At 46.5% G+C, this 16,833-nt stretch overlaps 1 protein-coding gene across 1 annotated transcript in view; it reads right to left on the bottom strand.

Annotated features, from left to right (window-relative positions):
- The window catches only part of LOC307029774 (olfactory receptor 51I2-like), a gene marked incomplete at both ends in the record, with an annotated part of 7,488 nt that extends 3,591 nt beyond the window's left edge, over positions 1 to 3,897 (bottom strand). Inside the window, one exon of the mRNA XM_079665857.1 lies at positions 3,445 to 3,897. Coding sequence (XP_079521983.1) covers positions 3,445 to 3,897 — 453 coding nt within the window. The remainder of the gene's footprint in view (positions 1 to 3,444) is intronic.
- Positions 3,898 to 16,833: the final 12,936 nt, after the last annotated feature.

The raw sequence follows: 16,833 nt of genomic DNA on the forward strand, positions 1-16,833 counted from the left end.
ACTGTGTGTGTGTGTGTGTGTGTGTGTGTGTGTGTGTGTGTGTGTGTGTGTGTGTGTGTGTGTGTGTGTGTGTGTGTGTGTGTGTGTGTGTGTGTGTGTGTGTGTGTGCCGGGTATATGCAGGAATCCTGAGGTCAAATTTAATACCTTTTAAGACCTTTTTTAAGACCCTTTCCATACATTTTAAGACCTCATCCCAACTTTGAGTTCTAACCGGTTACATTGGCAACACACTTTACCTCACATTTACTATATTGATTGTAAGATAGCAAAACTAAACAGAGTGCAGACAGACCACTGAAGCCTCCTCTCCACATGAACTTCAACCTCTCTGTGAAGGTCAGGTTTAATGCAGTATGCTGCTTTGTTGCTTCTGTAGACTCTGTGCTCTTTCATTCCAGTAAAACTCCTCAGAAACCATTAGAAACCAGTATTTGACCAATAAACAAAAACAATTGACAAAACTTTGAACTATGAAATATATTCAACTTTGGTGAGCTTCAGCAGGGTAATGCCATATAGGAGCTCCCTCAAAAATACCCAGGGGTTAAATTGGGCTGGGGCTGTCCGGGGCTAAGCCCTGGCACATAGGACGATGCTCTGACGTCATCACCCTCACACATTTGTCATATGTTTACAAAAAAGGATATATATGTTAAGACTTTTCTCGTTCTTAATATAGACTATATTAGGGTCTATATGTGTTGACTTTACTTTAAAATAGCAGATCTCTGTGACCGGATATAGTTTGGCTTAGACCCCGGCCCCACGAGGACGCATACAGTAAAACGCATACGCAAGCGCAAAAAAGTATTTCGTTCACACGCATTCAATTCATCACGTGTCCGTTCACACTAGACCGCTGGAAATGCTGGAAACGCTGTAGTACATATGTCAGGCCTGTAAGTGGCGCTGCTGCAGCCCGAAATACACCAAAAGCAGCGAAGAAGACCCCGGAGCATGGTTGCCATGGTTGCCCTTCTGTTTATTCTCCGCGGTGGACGGCGTGTTCTCCTGCTGTATCTCTCAGGTAGTCCACCAGCAGATGAAAAACACCCACCTCTCCGCCTCTAACAAGGGACGAGGGAACCGTGCGGCAGTTTCCGTTAAAATTTTTTTAACGCCGGTCAACATGTCCGTTAAAGTTTAAATCTTCCGTACAAAATTAGAAAAGTGCCGATCAGAGGTCTTCTTTGTTATTTATTGAGCTTTAAAACAAATTGATGACGATTCTGTTCTCTGTATAATAATATAATAATATTTAATAAACGGTGACTGCCTCTCTTTTTCTCCCCCTCTTCTGACAGCCCAGCAGCAGGAGACGTTGGGAGAGGGAGGCGGGCTATTTCATCGTAATCAGAAAATGATCATATAGGCCAGGGCTTACACACGGAGCCGTTGGACCCCCAGAGCGTTGCGTATGCCGGTCTACCCACCTTGGGACCCCACCTTGGGACCCCACCTTGGGACCTCCCCCCCACACAGAGCAGAGCAAGGCAACGAAACTTAAAATAAGAAGCAGCATTTTACGGCGCGCTATGCATGGCGCCGCTTTGAGGGGGTTTCCCGACATGTCGTTTCAGTAAATTAAAGGGTGTTTCATGTTGTCGTTGCTGCAGGACTTCTTAATACCTTGGAAAATGCCGTTTAATACTTTTTAATTCTTTTTAAAAGCCCTAATTTTCGCTAAATTGATTTATCAACTTTTAATACTTTTTAAGACCCCGCGGACACCCTGGTGTGTGTGTGTGTGTGTGTGTGTGTGTGTGTGTGTGTGTGTGTGTGTGTGTGTGTGTGTGTGTGTGTCTCATACTTGCCAACCTTGAGACCTCAGAAAACGGGAGCATTTCAAAATGCAAAATGGGGGGGGGTGCTAGTGGATCGCCGGAGCTGTTAGATTAACATTAACATGCTTATATTGTAGTTCTAAGTGCACTGCCTTGCAGCCTGTAGCACCGTCCTTGATGGAGGATATGTGTGGGCAGGAAAGGAGTGATCAGAGAGAAGAGTAGTTGTCGATTTTTGTTCTGTTTTCTGTGACTATCTGCCTCACCCTCTCAGACTTTCAGTTGCTCGCGCTACTAAAGAGACGTGTTACCATGGAAACCAAACAATGGTTTAGCTGTATTAAAGTCGGAGTGGAAACAGTCCTGAGCTATCTGATTTTGTCAGAAATCGGGAGAAATGAGGGAGAAATATGACCCCGGGAGGAAACCGGGAGAGGGCAATGAAATCGGGAGGGTTGACAAATATGGTGTGTGTGTGTGTGTGTGTGTGTGTGTGTGTGTGTGTGTGTGTGTGTGTATGTGTGTGTGTGTGTGTGTGTGTGTGTGTGTGTGTGTGTGTGTGTGTGTGTGTGAGTTTGCACCTCAGTAACTTGATGCAATGTATTCAGATGACAGCAGTGTCCACAGAAGCTGATGTGATGAGGGTCTTTAGGGCCCCCCCCGAAATCATTTATCAGCTAAATATTTTCTGTCTGACACATAAACGTTTGGCAAATACAAAAAAGTCTAGTTTTAGTTGCGTCTCTAGGTAAGACTGGAAAGTGTGTATGTGCGTGTGTGTGTGTGTGTGTTGGCCTCTCAGTAATGCAATGTGTTCAGATCACAGCCGTGTCCACAGAAGCCCCTCCCCCCCTTCTCCGGACTACAGCCAATGTATAGAGAGCTAATTATGACCCAGTGGTCACAGTGAGTCTCGGGGGGGGGGGGGGGGGGGGGGGGGCTCTGTTGTCACAAACACAACACACACTCACCTGAGGTGATTATCTCAGTAATTGGCGGTCAACAAAAAGGTTTCTCCTTAGTCCTCTGAGGAGAGACACTTTGGCCTGTTAGCAAACACATTAACAACAACTTTATAAGATCATTTAAAATCCATATTAAGGATTACGTTTTACTGTCTTTGTCTGACACACACACACACACACACACACACACACACACACACACACACACACACACACACACACACACACACACACACACACAGTTTTGCATCACTTTAGGTAAACAAACTCCTCAAAAGTTAGCATTACATAACTCTTCATGAACATATTTAAACATGACATGTCAGAAAACGTGTAATGTAAAAGATAACTGTGTTATTGTCCGTAATGAAGTGGGGGGGGGGGGGGGGGGGGGGGGGGGGGGGGTTCCATGGTGATATCTGTTAGTTTATTTTTTACCCTATTCTCCTGTAGTGTGTACCACATGTCTGAGTTTTACAATCCACCTCTCCTCCTCAGAAGTCTCCACTTCAGTGTCCCTTACTGTGCATCATTCCTCTGCATACTGTGAGGCTTCTTACACACACAGACTGCCTATCGTTTAAAAGCTTAAAATATAATGTACCTGTCACATCCTCACGATGCTGATGGCAAACACTCGTTCTGAATGCCTCATAACAGCCTTCATAAAGATCTCATATGCATCAGGCATACAGGCCTCAGTGGCAGCGGTGGGGGGACTGGTAAGCCCACACGCTCCGCTGCCAGGCTCATCACCGCCGAGAAGTCCAGATGCGCAGACCTGAGTGCTGGACCACCGGACAACGAAGCGTCCTTTTCGTCTTGCTCCTCCGGGAACGGGGCCACCTGGCCACTCGGGAAGGTGAACCTGAATGGCACCTCGTCATCCAGTTCGCCCATCTCTACCACCTCAAGGTCATGATCCTCCGGCTCCTCCTGAGGGCCGAACTTCCCCCGGAAATGATCCCCACGATGTTGGAGGGTTTGCTGAGGGATCATTCGGCAGGCGTTGCAGGCCGGCGATGGGTTTAGACCGTCTTCGGCGTGGTCCGGCCCCAGGCAGTGGAAGCACAGGGGGTGCGGATCAGCTCCCGCGATCAGGCCAGGGCATTTCGGGCAGGTCCGGTGTTCGAGTAGTGGTTCCATGCTCTTTCTTTCTCTTGTCACGTCTCTGCTCAGTGTATCACTTCCGCTCGCTGAAGAGAAAGGGATGACGGTCAGGAGGCGAGGACTCCTTTTATACGGTGAGATGCGCGCAAATTCAGGTAGGCCCGCCCCGGGGCCGGCTACGTCTATAGAAGTCTCAGTAGGTGAAAGCTTGCATGATAAGGTAGTACCCATAGAGTCCAGTAGAGGACGGAGCCTTTGAGAGATATAACGTTTTCTTGCACTAATAATGTAAGATTGGTATTTGTTTCAACTCTGAGTATAAAGTGAAATCAACTCAGACAACTTAAAAAACTATGTAAACACAACTAGAACCTTTAATTCATATCAACGATATTTACTTGCATTAATGAGTTGAAACAAACATTTTCTTCAAGTTGACTTGATTTGCTTTTTCAAGGCAGCAGGTGGACTTTCATTTGCAAGTTAAACTGACATGAAATGTTTTACAGTGTCTCACCACACCAAGGCCTCTGACACCCTTTCATTAATCCTTTCAGAAGTAAATGGTTTTACTATGTACGGGAAGTATAAGGATGCTTCTGACAAAGGGGGGCAGCTAAGCACGACAGCAGTTCAATATAATCGGTCAGATCTTCCTTTGAGTACCTCGGCATAAGCTTTTCCTGGCTGGTTGAGCAACATGATACCTTGATATAAAAGAGGAGTTAGTCCTTGACCATCACTCAAGATTGAAGAGACATGTCTGCCAGAAACCTGAACAATGTCTAGAGCAGTGGCGGCCGGCCCATAGGGGCGCTAGGGGTGCCGCCCCCCTCTTCCCACATGTTTGATTGTCATTCAAAAAAATATATATATCAATTTTTAATGAACAAGGTAAATATTATATAGTTGGTATCAGTAAAATGTATAATCTACAATAAAATCTCGTTTAAAATTGTTTTACGATGTCTAAAGTTACTGATAAGTCACATGTTTCCTGCCTGGCCACAGCGTGTATCATTACCCTCTCTCGTCCGGGCTGTAGAAAGGAGCCCTCAGCCAGAGCAGCAGCAGCCAACAAGCTGACTGTTGCTATCTGTAAACTATGCCGCCGAAACATAATTTCAGCCAATCAGCGTCGTCAGATCTGATGCTCACAGGGCGGCAATTTCAGCGCCCGATGCAGTCTGTGAGTTGTTTGGACTCGTATCCAAGGTGACGCTACAGTCAGTAGTTGATGAGGATGGCTGCGTCTGCAGCCTGCAGGTGTAGACTCCGGTGCTGGTGGATCGCCGGAGCTGTAGATTAACATTTACATGCTTATTGTAGTTGTAAGGGCAATGCCTGTAGCACCATGGAGCATATTTCTCGGCTGGACCTGTATTTTACAGGAAAGGAGTGAGCAGAGGGTATATACAGTTGGGCAAAAAGTATTTAGTCAGCCACCAATTGTGCAAGTTCTCCCACTTAAAAAGATGAGAGGCCTGTAATGTTCATCCTAGGTATACCTCAACTATGAGAGACAAAATGAGAAAAACAAAATCCAGAAAATAACATTGTCTGATTTTTAAAGAATTTATTTGCACATTTTGGTGGAAAATAAGTATTTGGTCAAAAACAAAAGTTCATCTCAATACTTTGTTATATACCCTTTGTTGGCAATGACAGAGGTCAAACGTTTTCTGTAAGTCTTCACAAGGTTTTCACTGTTGCTGGTATTTAGGTCCATTCCTCCATGCAGGTCTCCTCTAGAGCAGTGATGTTTTGGGGCTGTCGCTAGGCAACACAGACTTTCAACTCCCTCCAAAGATTTTCTATGGGTTTGAGATCTGGAGACTGGCTAGGCCACTCCAGAACCTTGAAATGCTTCTTACGAAGCCACTCCTTCGTTGCCCGGGCGGTGTGTTTGGGATCATTGTCATGCTGAAAGACCCAGCCACGTTTCATCTTCAATGTCCTTGCTGATGGAAGGAGGTTGTCACTCAAAATCTCACGACACATGGCCCCATTCATTCTTTCCTTTACACGGATCAGTGGTCCTGGTCCCTTTGCAGAACAACAGCCCCAAAGCATGATGTCCCCCCCCCCATGTTTCACAGTAGGTGTTCTTTAGATGCAACTCAGCATTCTTTCTCCTCCAAACACATCTAGTTGAGTTTTTACCAAAAGGTTCTATTTTGGTTTCATCTGACCATATGACATTCTCCCAATCCTCTTCTGGATCATCTAAATGCTCTCTAGCAAACTTCAGACGGGCCTGGACATGTCCTGGCTTAAGCAGGGGGACACGTCTGGCACTGCAGGATTTGAGTCCCTGGCGGCGTAGTGTGTTACTGATGGTAGCCTTTGTTACTTTGGTCCCAGCTCTCTGCAGGTCATTGACTAGGTCCCCCCGTGTGGTTCTGGGATCTTTGCTCACCGTTCTTGTGATCATTTTGACCCCACGGGGTGAGATCTTGCGTGGAGCCCCAGATGGAGGGAGATTATCAGTGGTCTTGTATGTCTTCCATTTTCTAATAATTGCTCCCACAGTTGATTTCTTCACACCAAGCTGCTTACCTATTGCAGATTCAGTCTTCCCAGCCTGGTGCAGGTCTACCATTTAGTTTCTGGTGTCCTTTGACAGCTCTTTGGTCTTGGCCATAGTGGAGTTTGGAGTGTGACTGTTTGAGGTTGTGGACAGGTGTCTTTTATTCTGATAACGAGTTCAAACAGGTGCCATTAATACAGTTAACAAGTGGAGGACAGAGGAGGCTCTTAAAGAAGAAGTTACAGGTCTGTGAGAGACAGAAATCTTGTTTGTTTGGAGGTGACCAAAAACGTATTTTCCACCATCATTTGCAAATAAATTCTTTAAAAATCAGACAATGTGATTTTCTGGATTTTTTTCCCCCTCATTTTGACTTGGGCCCCCCCAGTCAAATTGGTCTAGAACCGCCACTGTCGATAATTGCAGTGTAGATATATGTACTGGGTTTTTCTGTTAATGTAAAAGATGGGCTTTTTAGCTATAGCTATTTTTTCAGATGGGTCCGTTGGGTTGTCCTTAGGCAGTGTTCAAAGACATCCGGGGTCAAGGCCTACAGACCATGATCTCTCTGTCCATGCTCTGAGGTCCGGTTGAGGACAATGATGACCCTACTGCTGTATGCCAATGATCCAAGTATCAGCAAGTTAGTGTTACAGAATGGTTTAGGCTAGGTTGCAGCTCCACCCTGTGGACGTATTGTGCCTGTGTTATATATATATCTGCCTCACGTGACTCTAGCCCAGTTGTATGATTACCTGCTTAATGTGAATACACGGCGTTGAGACACAGCCTGATTTGCCTTGTTTATTAATGCACCTACATCTACAAACATGGTGTCAGAAGCTCAAATAGGACCCAGCTGTGGACTGCATGCTACTGTCCGTCGCTGAGACGGCGTGCATTTATTTGTTTTGGTGAGGTTTAGCAGTTTCAGTTAGCCTGTTAGCATTAGCGTCACGTTGGAACAATGGCATCCAGCATCCCACCTCCGGAGCCTATGAAGATGGCGGGGGACATCCACGGCAACTGGGTGAGCTTTCGAGCAGAATTTGAGGATTATCTGCTTGCGACCGGGCTCAGCGAGAAAGAAAAGCCGGTACAAGCAGCTGCGCTAAGGAGGCTAATGGGGAACGACTGCCGCCATGTTTACAAACACAACCTGGGACTCACCGCGGACCAACAAAAGGATGTGGGTGATATACTGGTGGCACTGGAGCAATACTTCACGCCCGCAAAGAACGTAATCTTTGAGAGGTACGTTTTTGGCAACCTTAAACAAGAGGATGGAGAGCTCTTGGATGCGTTTGCTACCAGGCTGAGGGAAAAGGCTGCCTCTTGTGAATATGGAGCTATAAAAGATGAACTCATAAGGGACAGGCTTGTTCTCGGGATAACTGACGAGGGTGCTAGACGTCGTTTACTAAGGGAAAAGGACCTTAAATTGGACGAGGCCATTAAAATTTGCCGTGCAGCCGAGGTCATGGACAGCAAGTTAAAAACCATGTCACTGGGCAGCTCTGGACCTGGGGACAGCATTAATGCCACACAAGGACAGCGATATGGACGGAGGTCTGCCAGCAGGCCATCCGAGTCCACCAACACATCTGCACAACCACAGAGCATGAGAGACGCTGGCGAATGCAAGTACTGTGGCACACGGCACAAGCGTGGGCGTGACCTGTGCCCTGCTTTTGGTAAATCGTGCCGCTCGTGTGGCACTGCTAACCATTTTGCAAAAGTATGCATGAAAAGAGGCCAGCAGGCACGCCAGTTGAATGCTGTGGATGACCCATTGCCAGGGGAACTGGAGGACAGCGATGAGAGAGACGTGTACACAGCGGAGAGCGTGGGGGCTGTGAACACTCAAGGTAAAAAGTGGTTTGTCAACCTGCCACTGCAAAGTGGGGTTCAGAGGTGCCAGCTCGACTCTGGAGCCACTTGCAATGTGATGAGCATCAAGGACAAGACGAGACTGGCGTCTAGAACGCCTCTTCTGAAGAGTCTCACCAGATTAAAACTATACAACAGTGAGTGGATGAGCTCATTAGGTGTGTACAGCACACAATGCGTCATTAGGGGTAAGACGCACAGACTGGACTTTGAGATCGTGCATACTGGCCAGAGGCCCTTGCTTTCGGGTGAGACATGTGAGAGACTTGGTCTGATACGCTTCACCATTCCTGAGGAGCTGAATAAGGTGGAGCACTGCAGGAAGGGAGACCTGACCAAGGAGTGTCTTGTCAGCACCTACCACGACGTGTTCACCAGCCCTGTTGAGTCTCTGCCCGGTGATATTCACTTTGAGCTGGACAGCACTGTGACACCGGTGCAGTGTGCTCCCAGGAACGTTCCAGTGGCCCTCAAGGCAGCTGTTAAGGCTCAGCTTGATCGATATGAAGAGGAGGGACACTTGACCACAGTCACTCAACCCACGGACTGGATTAGCAATCTAGTCATAGTAAAAAAGCCAGACAAATTGAGACTATGCATTGACCCGAAGCATCTCAACCGTGCTCTGAAACGGTCCCACTACCTTATGCCCACTTTAGATGACGTGTTGTATAAGCTGCCAAAGGCACGTATATTCACCCTGGTGGATGCACGTGATGCATTCCTGCAGTGCCGCTTGGATGAAGAAAGCAGCCTGATGACAACATTCTGGACACCGTGGGGTAGGAAACGCTGGCTGAAACTTCCTTTCGGTGTGTCAGTTGCCCCGGAGCTGTATCAAAGGAAGCAGCATGAGCTGCTGGCTGGCTTGACAGGGATTGAGCCCATAGCTGATGACATCCTTGTAGTCGGCTGTGGGGACACAGAGGATGAGGCCAATCGCGACCATGACACAAACCTCATCGCTCTGATGGACAGATGCAGGGAAGTAAAGCTGAGACTGGGCCTGAAAAAGCTGCAGTACCGAGTGAAGGAGGTCCGCTTCCACGGCCACATACTGTCCGCGGAGGGCCTCAAGGCTGACCCTGACAAAGTCAGGGCGGTGCTGGACATGCCAAACCCCACAGACGCAAAAGGGGTCCAGCGGTGTGTCGGATTTGTGAACTATCTGTCCAGATTCATGCCACGCTTGTCAGCGGTATGTGAGCCGCTGAGGAGACTGCTGGACAAGGATGTGATGTGGCACTGGCTGCCCAAACATGATGCCGCCATGAAGGAAATCAAGGCACTGGTCACGGCGGTGCCAGTCCTAAGGTACTATGACGTCCGCAAGCCAGTCACCGTACAGAGCGACTCCAGTCAGGCGGGTCTGGGCTGCTGCTTGCTTCAAGGGGGACAGCCTGTCGCATTCGCCTCCCGGGCATTGACCCAAACAGAGCAAAATTATGCACAGATTGAAAAGGAGTGCCTTAGCATCGTATTCGCCTGCCAACGCTTCCACTACTATCTATATGGGAGGGGTGATGTGACTGCAGAGACCGACCACCGCCCGCTGGTGTCCATCTTCACCAAGCCCCTCCTCAGTGCGCCAAAGCGCCTTCAGAGCATGCTCCTCACACTTCAGAATTACTGCCTTGCGGTGGTATACAAACCAGGCCCTGAGATGTACATAAGTGACACGCTCAGCAGAGCCACCACCCCGCCACAGAGAACAGACACACTCTACCAACGTGAAATGGTCTGCAGCATGCAGCAGGAGCAGTGTGACACGGCGGCCATTCAGCAGGCAGACTATTTAAATGTCAGCAGCCAACGCCTGGCACAGATTCGGACACACACTGAGGAGGATGTGTGTCTTCAAACACTTAAGTCTGTCGTGCTGGAGGGATGGCCAGGACACAAAGAGGAGACCCCTCTAGCCGTCAGGGACTACTGGGCCGTCAGAGATGAGATAAGTGCACAGGATGGCGTGCTCTTCAGGAGTCAGCGCGTCATCATTCCAAAAGCTATGCGCCTGGAAATGCTGAGACGGATCCACTACAACCACGTGGGGGGCGAGGCGTGCTACAGGCAGGCCCGTGATACACTTTACTGGCCCGGTATGCAAGGGGAAGTCAAGGATTATGTGCAAAAGTGCTCTGTGTGCAATGAGTATGCACACGAACAACAGAAAGAGACTATGATGTCACACCCGCTCCCCACACGTCCCTGGCAGCTAGTAAGCATGGATCTGTACAGCTACGCAGCACAGAACTTCTTGCTTGTGGTGGACCATTATTCTGACTTTTGGGAGATCGACCTGCTCCCTGACCTATCAGCGGACACCACGATCCGTAGATGCAAGGCACAGTTTGCACGCTACGGTGTCCCAGACAGGGCCATTTCTGATGGTGGAGGCCAGTTTGCCGGTGGAGAGTTCCGGGCGTTTGCGAAAGAGTGGGGTTTTGAGCATGTCATGTCCTCACCGAGGCACCCAAAGGCTAATGGCAAAGCGGAGTCAGCAGTGAAAATTGTAAAGAGCCTGTGCAGAAGGGCAGACCGTGCCAAAGAGGACCCCTGGAGGGCCATATTGCATTGGAGAAATACGCCCACTGAGGGTATGCATTGCAGCCCAGCACAGCGGCTTATGTCGCGGAGACTGAGAACCCTTCTCCCTGTGGCCGACCAGCTACTGGTGCCTCAGGTCATCACGGGTGTTCCTGACAAGCTGAAAGTGAAACATCAAGCAGCAAAGCTGACATATGACAGATCTGCCAAGGATCTGCCGGAGCTGAACGTCGGCCAGCCCATACGGATGAAGCCGCTCCCGGGAGACAGGACGGGCCGATGGAGGAGAGGTGTGTGCCTTCAGCAGTTGGGACTCCGGTCCTATCTGGTCGGTGTGGAGGGGACCACGTATCGGCGCAACAGGGTTGATCTTCGACCAGCAGAGGCGGCCCTTCTCCAGCCGTCAGTTCTCCCAGAATCCGCCCCGGAGCAGCCTGCGAGTGGGGGGAGCGCCAGAGAGGTCGTCTGCGTCCCCGAGGAGTCTCCAAGGCCATCACCCCCGAGGTCGTCGCGGTCTTCCCCGCAGACCTGGGGTACACCATGCCGTGAGTTACAGGGTCGGGCCTTCTCCCGGAGCGGACGGCTGATTAGACCTCCTGACAGACTTGACCTCTAGGTCACACACACACACACACACACACACACACACACACACACACACACACACACACACACACACACACACACACACACACACACACACACACACACACACACACACACACACACACACACACTTGGACTGTGCGCACTCAAACACACATGGACGATAAAGATTTTAAAAAAGAAAAAAAAAAGGAAGTGGAGAGATTGTAAAACAAATGTGATTGATTGTTCTGAGTTTATTGCTGATGTGTTCTGATCCGGCTATTATTGAAGTGTCTTTGCTAGGTGCACTATTTGTTGTTGAAATCATTTGATTAATGTTCTGTTTAAAGGTCAAGAGTTTAATGGCAGTATTGATCCTGTGTTGTTACTTAACAAAAGAAAGGGAGATGTTACAGAATGGTTTAGGCTAGGTTGCAGCTCCACCCTGTGGACGTATTGTGCCTGTGTTATATATATATCTGCCTCACGTGACTCTAGCCCAGTTGTATGATTACCTGCTTAATGTGAATACACGGCGTTGAGACACAGCCTGATTTGCCTTGTTTATTAATGCACCTACATCTACAAACAGTTAGTTCCTCTGATTCTGATTTGAAATGGTATAAGACAATTAATTACTTAATCTTTTGAGTTGTTTCTAATGGTGTGTCCCTTCCAGTGTTAATTTCGTCAACGAAAACTATGACGGAAAATGTTCGTCAACGACCTTTTTTACATGACTAAGACGAGACGATGATGAGCTAAAAATAGATTCTTGATAACGAAAACTATGACGAAATGTAGGTTGACGAGACGAGACAGGACTAAGGTGTTAATGGGACTAAGGTGTTAATGGGGCACTATCGGACATTCAAAATGCAGCATATTTCCCCCCAAGTGTCCACCTAGTCTGTCAAAATGCATCTTACGTTTCTAACTTGCAATATCATTATTTCCGCTCTCTTCACTCCAGAAGAGCGATCTCCCTGTGTCTCTCTGTGTGCGGGGGCGGGGCCTAACAGAAATGTTGCAGCGGACACAGAGATCTTCCGGGGACGGAGCGTTCAGAGAGTACAGAGACACATTTTGACTAAAAGTTGACTAAAATGTAATTTTTCATCGACTAAAAGTTGACTAAAACGTTTTGAGTTTTCGTCGACTAAAACTAGACTAAAACTACGAAGGATAGGAATGACTAAAATGTGACTAAAACTAATAACCATTTTCGTCTAAAGAATAAATCAAAAACAGCTGCCAAAATGAACACTGATTCACTCATGTATTGAATCTGCATACACAATTAACAGATAGCTACTAAGCAATGTTTTTACTTATGATTCAACATAATATCCAAACGACATAGTAACATTTCTTGTAAAATCATATGAAATAAGAAATTAACTTGACACAGAGTGGAGATTGAAATTTGGCCAGAGTTTTCAATAATAGTTTAACCATCTTTTGGATCGTGTGTTTGGGCATGTGTATGAAGTATTGCATTTGGCAAGCACACAAGATAAGAAAAAACCCTCCCTCCTGGTTGGCTATTGCCTGTGACTTTGGGAATGTTTTCACGGTATTAAAAATTCACGAGTAATTAATTTGTGGTTATTTTATTCTGAAAGGCCGCATTTAAATACAAGCAAATGAGTGAGGGGTGAGGTGAAAATTCTTATCATTTCACCTCACCCCAAGTTTTACAAGGGCTAATAAATACATATTTAAGAAAAAACAATTTTTATTTGTGTTTAGGTACAACCTGGATCAAGGAGATTGTCCCTCTGATCATGAGTGGAGGAGATCCAGCACCTGTTGACACGATTGTTAGCTGGAATCGTGTAAGGTCAAGGGGTAGTACCCATAGAGTCCAGTAGAGGGCGGAGCCTGTGAGATATAACCCTCTTTAATGGTCACACATGCAGAGCACACAGCACACACAGTGACATGTGTTCTCTGCTTTTAACCCATCCTAGCACCAGGAGTCAAGTACTAGGAGCAGTGAGCAGCTACAGCGCACAGGGAGCAATGGGAGTGAGGGGGGAAGGGGGATGTCCGGTGCCTTGCTCATGGGCACCACGGCAGGGCAGGAGGCAGAGGCGTCAATTGGGTATGGCAAGGTATGGCAGCTGCCACACCTTGGCTCCAGGGGAAAATGTAAATGTTCGTTTTAAAAAAATTAATTTATGGAATTACTCTGTGTCAATTTGTATTGATTATTCTATTATTTAATACATATAAATTAAATACAAATGAAAATCAGAACAACACAATCGATTTCTCTAGTCTAGATATTATCTTTCCCAATACTTATCGTAACGTATCCCCCCTCCCTATCTTGAAATGTGGTATCTCCTGACGAGAAGCCGCCGGAGGTCAGAGCGGGTCATGTTATCGCGGTTTTTTTTATTTTTCGGCTAAGCTAATTAACTAAAATGAAAAGAAAGCAAAGAACTTTAGAATCTTTTTTTATCAAAAAAAAGGCAGGTGAAGGTGATGGCTCCAATGTTGCCCCAGCAGCAGAGGGAGAAGGACCAGGTAGTGAAGGTGGGATTCAAGCTGTTAACGAGGCTGTTAGCCACTCCAGCACCTGCGCCGGGGATGCAGATGCTAACAGGGAGACGGAGACTACATGCATGGAGGCTGAGAACTCGTCCACACCGACTTCTCGAATTGAATCCGAGTCTGAGTCCCCACCAATTTCTCAGATTGAAAGAGCTGGATCAGACGTGGACAGCGATAAGGAAGGTCAAGGCCCGGGTGCAGCAGCAGTAGCAGCCTCTGGGTCAACTGGAGCAGAGAAGAAGGATATTAGTGGATGTAAAACAGACGGACTCAGGCGTCCTCGTTTGACCCACTTCCCAACTAGAAATGGAAGACGCTTTAATGTCAGTGTGTATCAGGAATATGACTGGGTTGAATATTCTGCGCAAGAAGATGCAGTTTATTGCTTTGCATGCCGTCATTTTGGAGGAGCCTCAACTTTAACAGGTGACAGGCATGGACTGCGTGTGTTCATAGACACTGGATACACATGTTGGAAGAACATGAAAAAAAATCTCCGGGATCATCAAGGGAGCAGTAGACACAATTGTGCTGCATTAGCGTGGTCTAACTTTAAGGCTGTGATCAGCGGACATAAGGAATCCATCGCAAGTCGGATTGACGCAAACAGGACAGATGAGGTGCAGGAGAACCGGGCTCACGTCAAATCCTTGTTCAAAATCACGTCATTTCTGGGAAGACAGGCCCTCCCTCTCCGTGGCCACAACGAGAGAGATGAGGATGAAAATAAAGGAAATTTCCTTGAACTTTTGGACGTTATTGCAACAGATGACAGGAACGTGAAAAGCAAACAGGAACGCAGGTATGCGCACTATTCTTCCCCAGAAGCCCAGAATGATATGGTGAGAGTTATTGGGGAAAATATCAGAAGTATAATCATAAATGAAGTAGGAGAAGCACGGTACTTTTCAGTGTTAGTGGATGAAACGAAAGACCTGTCTAAGAAGGAGCAGCTGGCCATTTTGATCCGTTATGTACATGACGGGATTATAAAGGAAAGAGCCATTGGAACCTATCACATGAAGGACCTGACAGCTGAATCCCTGGCCCAGAAAATAATAAAGGAATTATCGAGTTTAGATATTCAGCTGTGTGTTGCACAATGCTACGATGGTGCAAGTGTTATGCGGGGTAATGTGCGTAATGTGCGTAATGTGGTAATGTACTGAATTGATTGATTGACGTGCGTAGTTAAGTGTTTGTGTCCATAGTTACTTGCGCTAGCGGGATGTGAGTGAGGCTGCATTTGAAAAAGTTCAAATTTTCCTAACCACACAGAAAAGCTACATAGCAAACTTGTCACTTTTGTTATGATTATTTGCTGGGCATGTATATTGATTGATACTGTAGTTAAGTCATGTGACTAGTAACCTTGCCATACCTTAGCTTTGGCTGAATTGACGCCACTGGCAGGAGGTGAACTGAGATATTCTCCAAGTAGAAGTCCACATTCCATATTTAGGTCTGGTCGGGGACTTGAACCAGCGACCCCACATTTCCCAGTCCAATCCCCTACTGACTGAGCCACAGATGGTGAATATGTCATATATTTGTGTTATTACATACAGTATTGACCTAATTCTTTACATAATCTTGGGCGCTTCTGCTTTCTCAGTGGAAAGTTTGAAAAACGTAAAGAACGTGACACAAAGACTGCGACTCAAATGCAACGACTCGACAATAAAAGTACAAAAACAAAAGTTTTTACAAAATGTAGGAAAGCATGTGCAAAGGTAAATTGCAAATATTACAAGACTTAATTAACGTGGCTCTTGGTAGATGGTAAATAAAGTTCTTAGCTTGAAAAACGCTGGCTTTCTTGACATGGCATGGAATAAGGCCAACTGGCACATGACAAAGGAAGAAGAGGGTTACGTTCGTCAGTTAAGCTTAGGAAGGTTCCTAACGGAGTGAAAGGACCCGGAAGAACCCAAGTGTCAGCCTGATAAGATATCTAAATGATAAATCTGTTGTCTAACATTTTCCAAATTTAAATTCTTACATGTGTCACTTGTGGTCACACATTGTCTTTCTAAGAGTAAGACATTGTTAATTTGGATCATATTCATAACTTCTAATGTTGCATAATTATTTTTACATGTTTGTTTTTTGGGCTGGTGTTTTGGGGATATACAGTAGCCCCTGATGATGTCTCTCATGGCGCTGAATGAATCACACTGGGCACCAAATGGCCCGTCCTCCCTGTCCCTGATAGGCTCTTCAGCTGCCTGTCCCTGATAGGCTCTCCAGCTGCCTGTCCCTGATAGGCTCTCCAGCTGCCTGTCCCTGATAGGCTCTTCAGCAGCCTGCCTGTCCCTGATAGGCTCTTCAGCAGCCTATCAGTGTCTCTGCTTAGGTCCAGCCCTTGGTTTCCTTTTTACCTTTTTTATTATATATATATATATATATATATATACAGGACTGTCTCAGAAAATTAGAATATTGTGATAAAGTTCTTTATTTTCTGTAATGCAATTAAAAAAACAAAAATGTCATACATTCTGGATTCATTACAAATCAACTGAAATATTGCAAGCCTTTTATTATTTTAATATTGCTGATTATGGCATACAGCTTAAGAAAACTCAAATATCCTATCTCTAAAAATTAGAATATCATGAAAAAGTATACTAGTAGGGTGTTCAACGAATCACTTGAATCGTCTAATTAACTCGAAACACCTGCAAGGGTTTCCTGAGCCTTGAAAAACACTCAGCTTGGTTCAGTAAACTAAATCACAAGTATGGGGAAGACTGCTGATCTGACTGCTGTCCAGAGGACCGTCATTGACACCCTCCATCAGGAGGGTAAGACACAAAAAGACATTTCTCAAAGAGCAAGCTGTTCACAGAGTG

This window comes from Notothenia rossii (assembly GCF_949606895.1).
Source record: "Notothenia rossii genome assembly, chromosome: 2".
Lineage (NCBI taxonomy): Eukaryota > Metazoa > Chordata > Actinopteri > Perciformes > Nototheniidae > Notothenia > Notothenia rossii.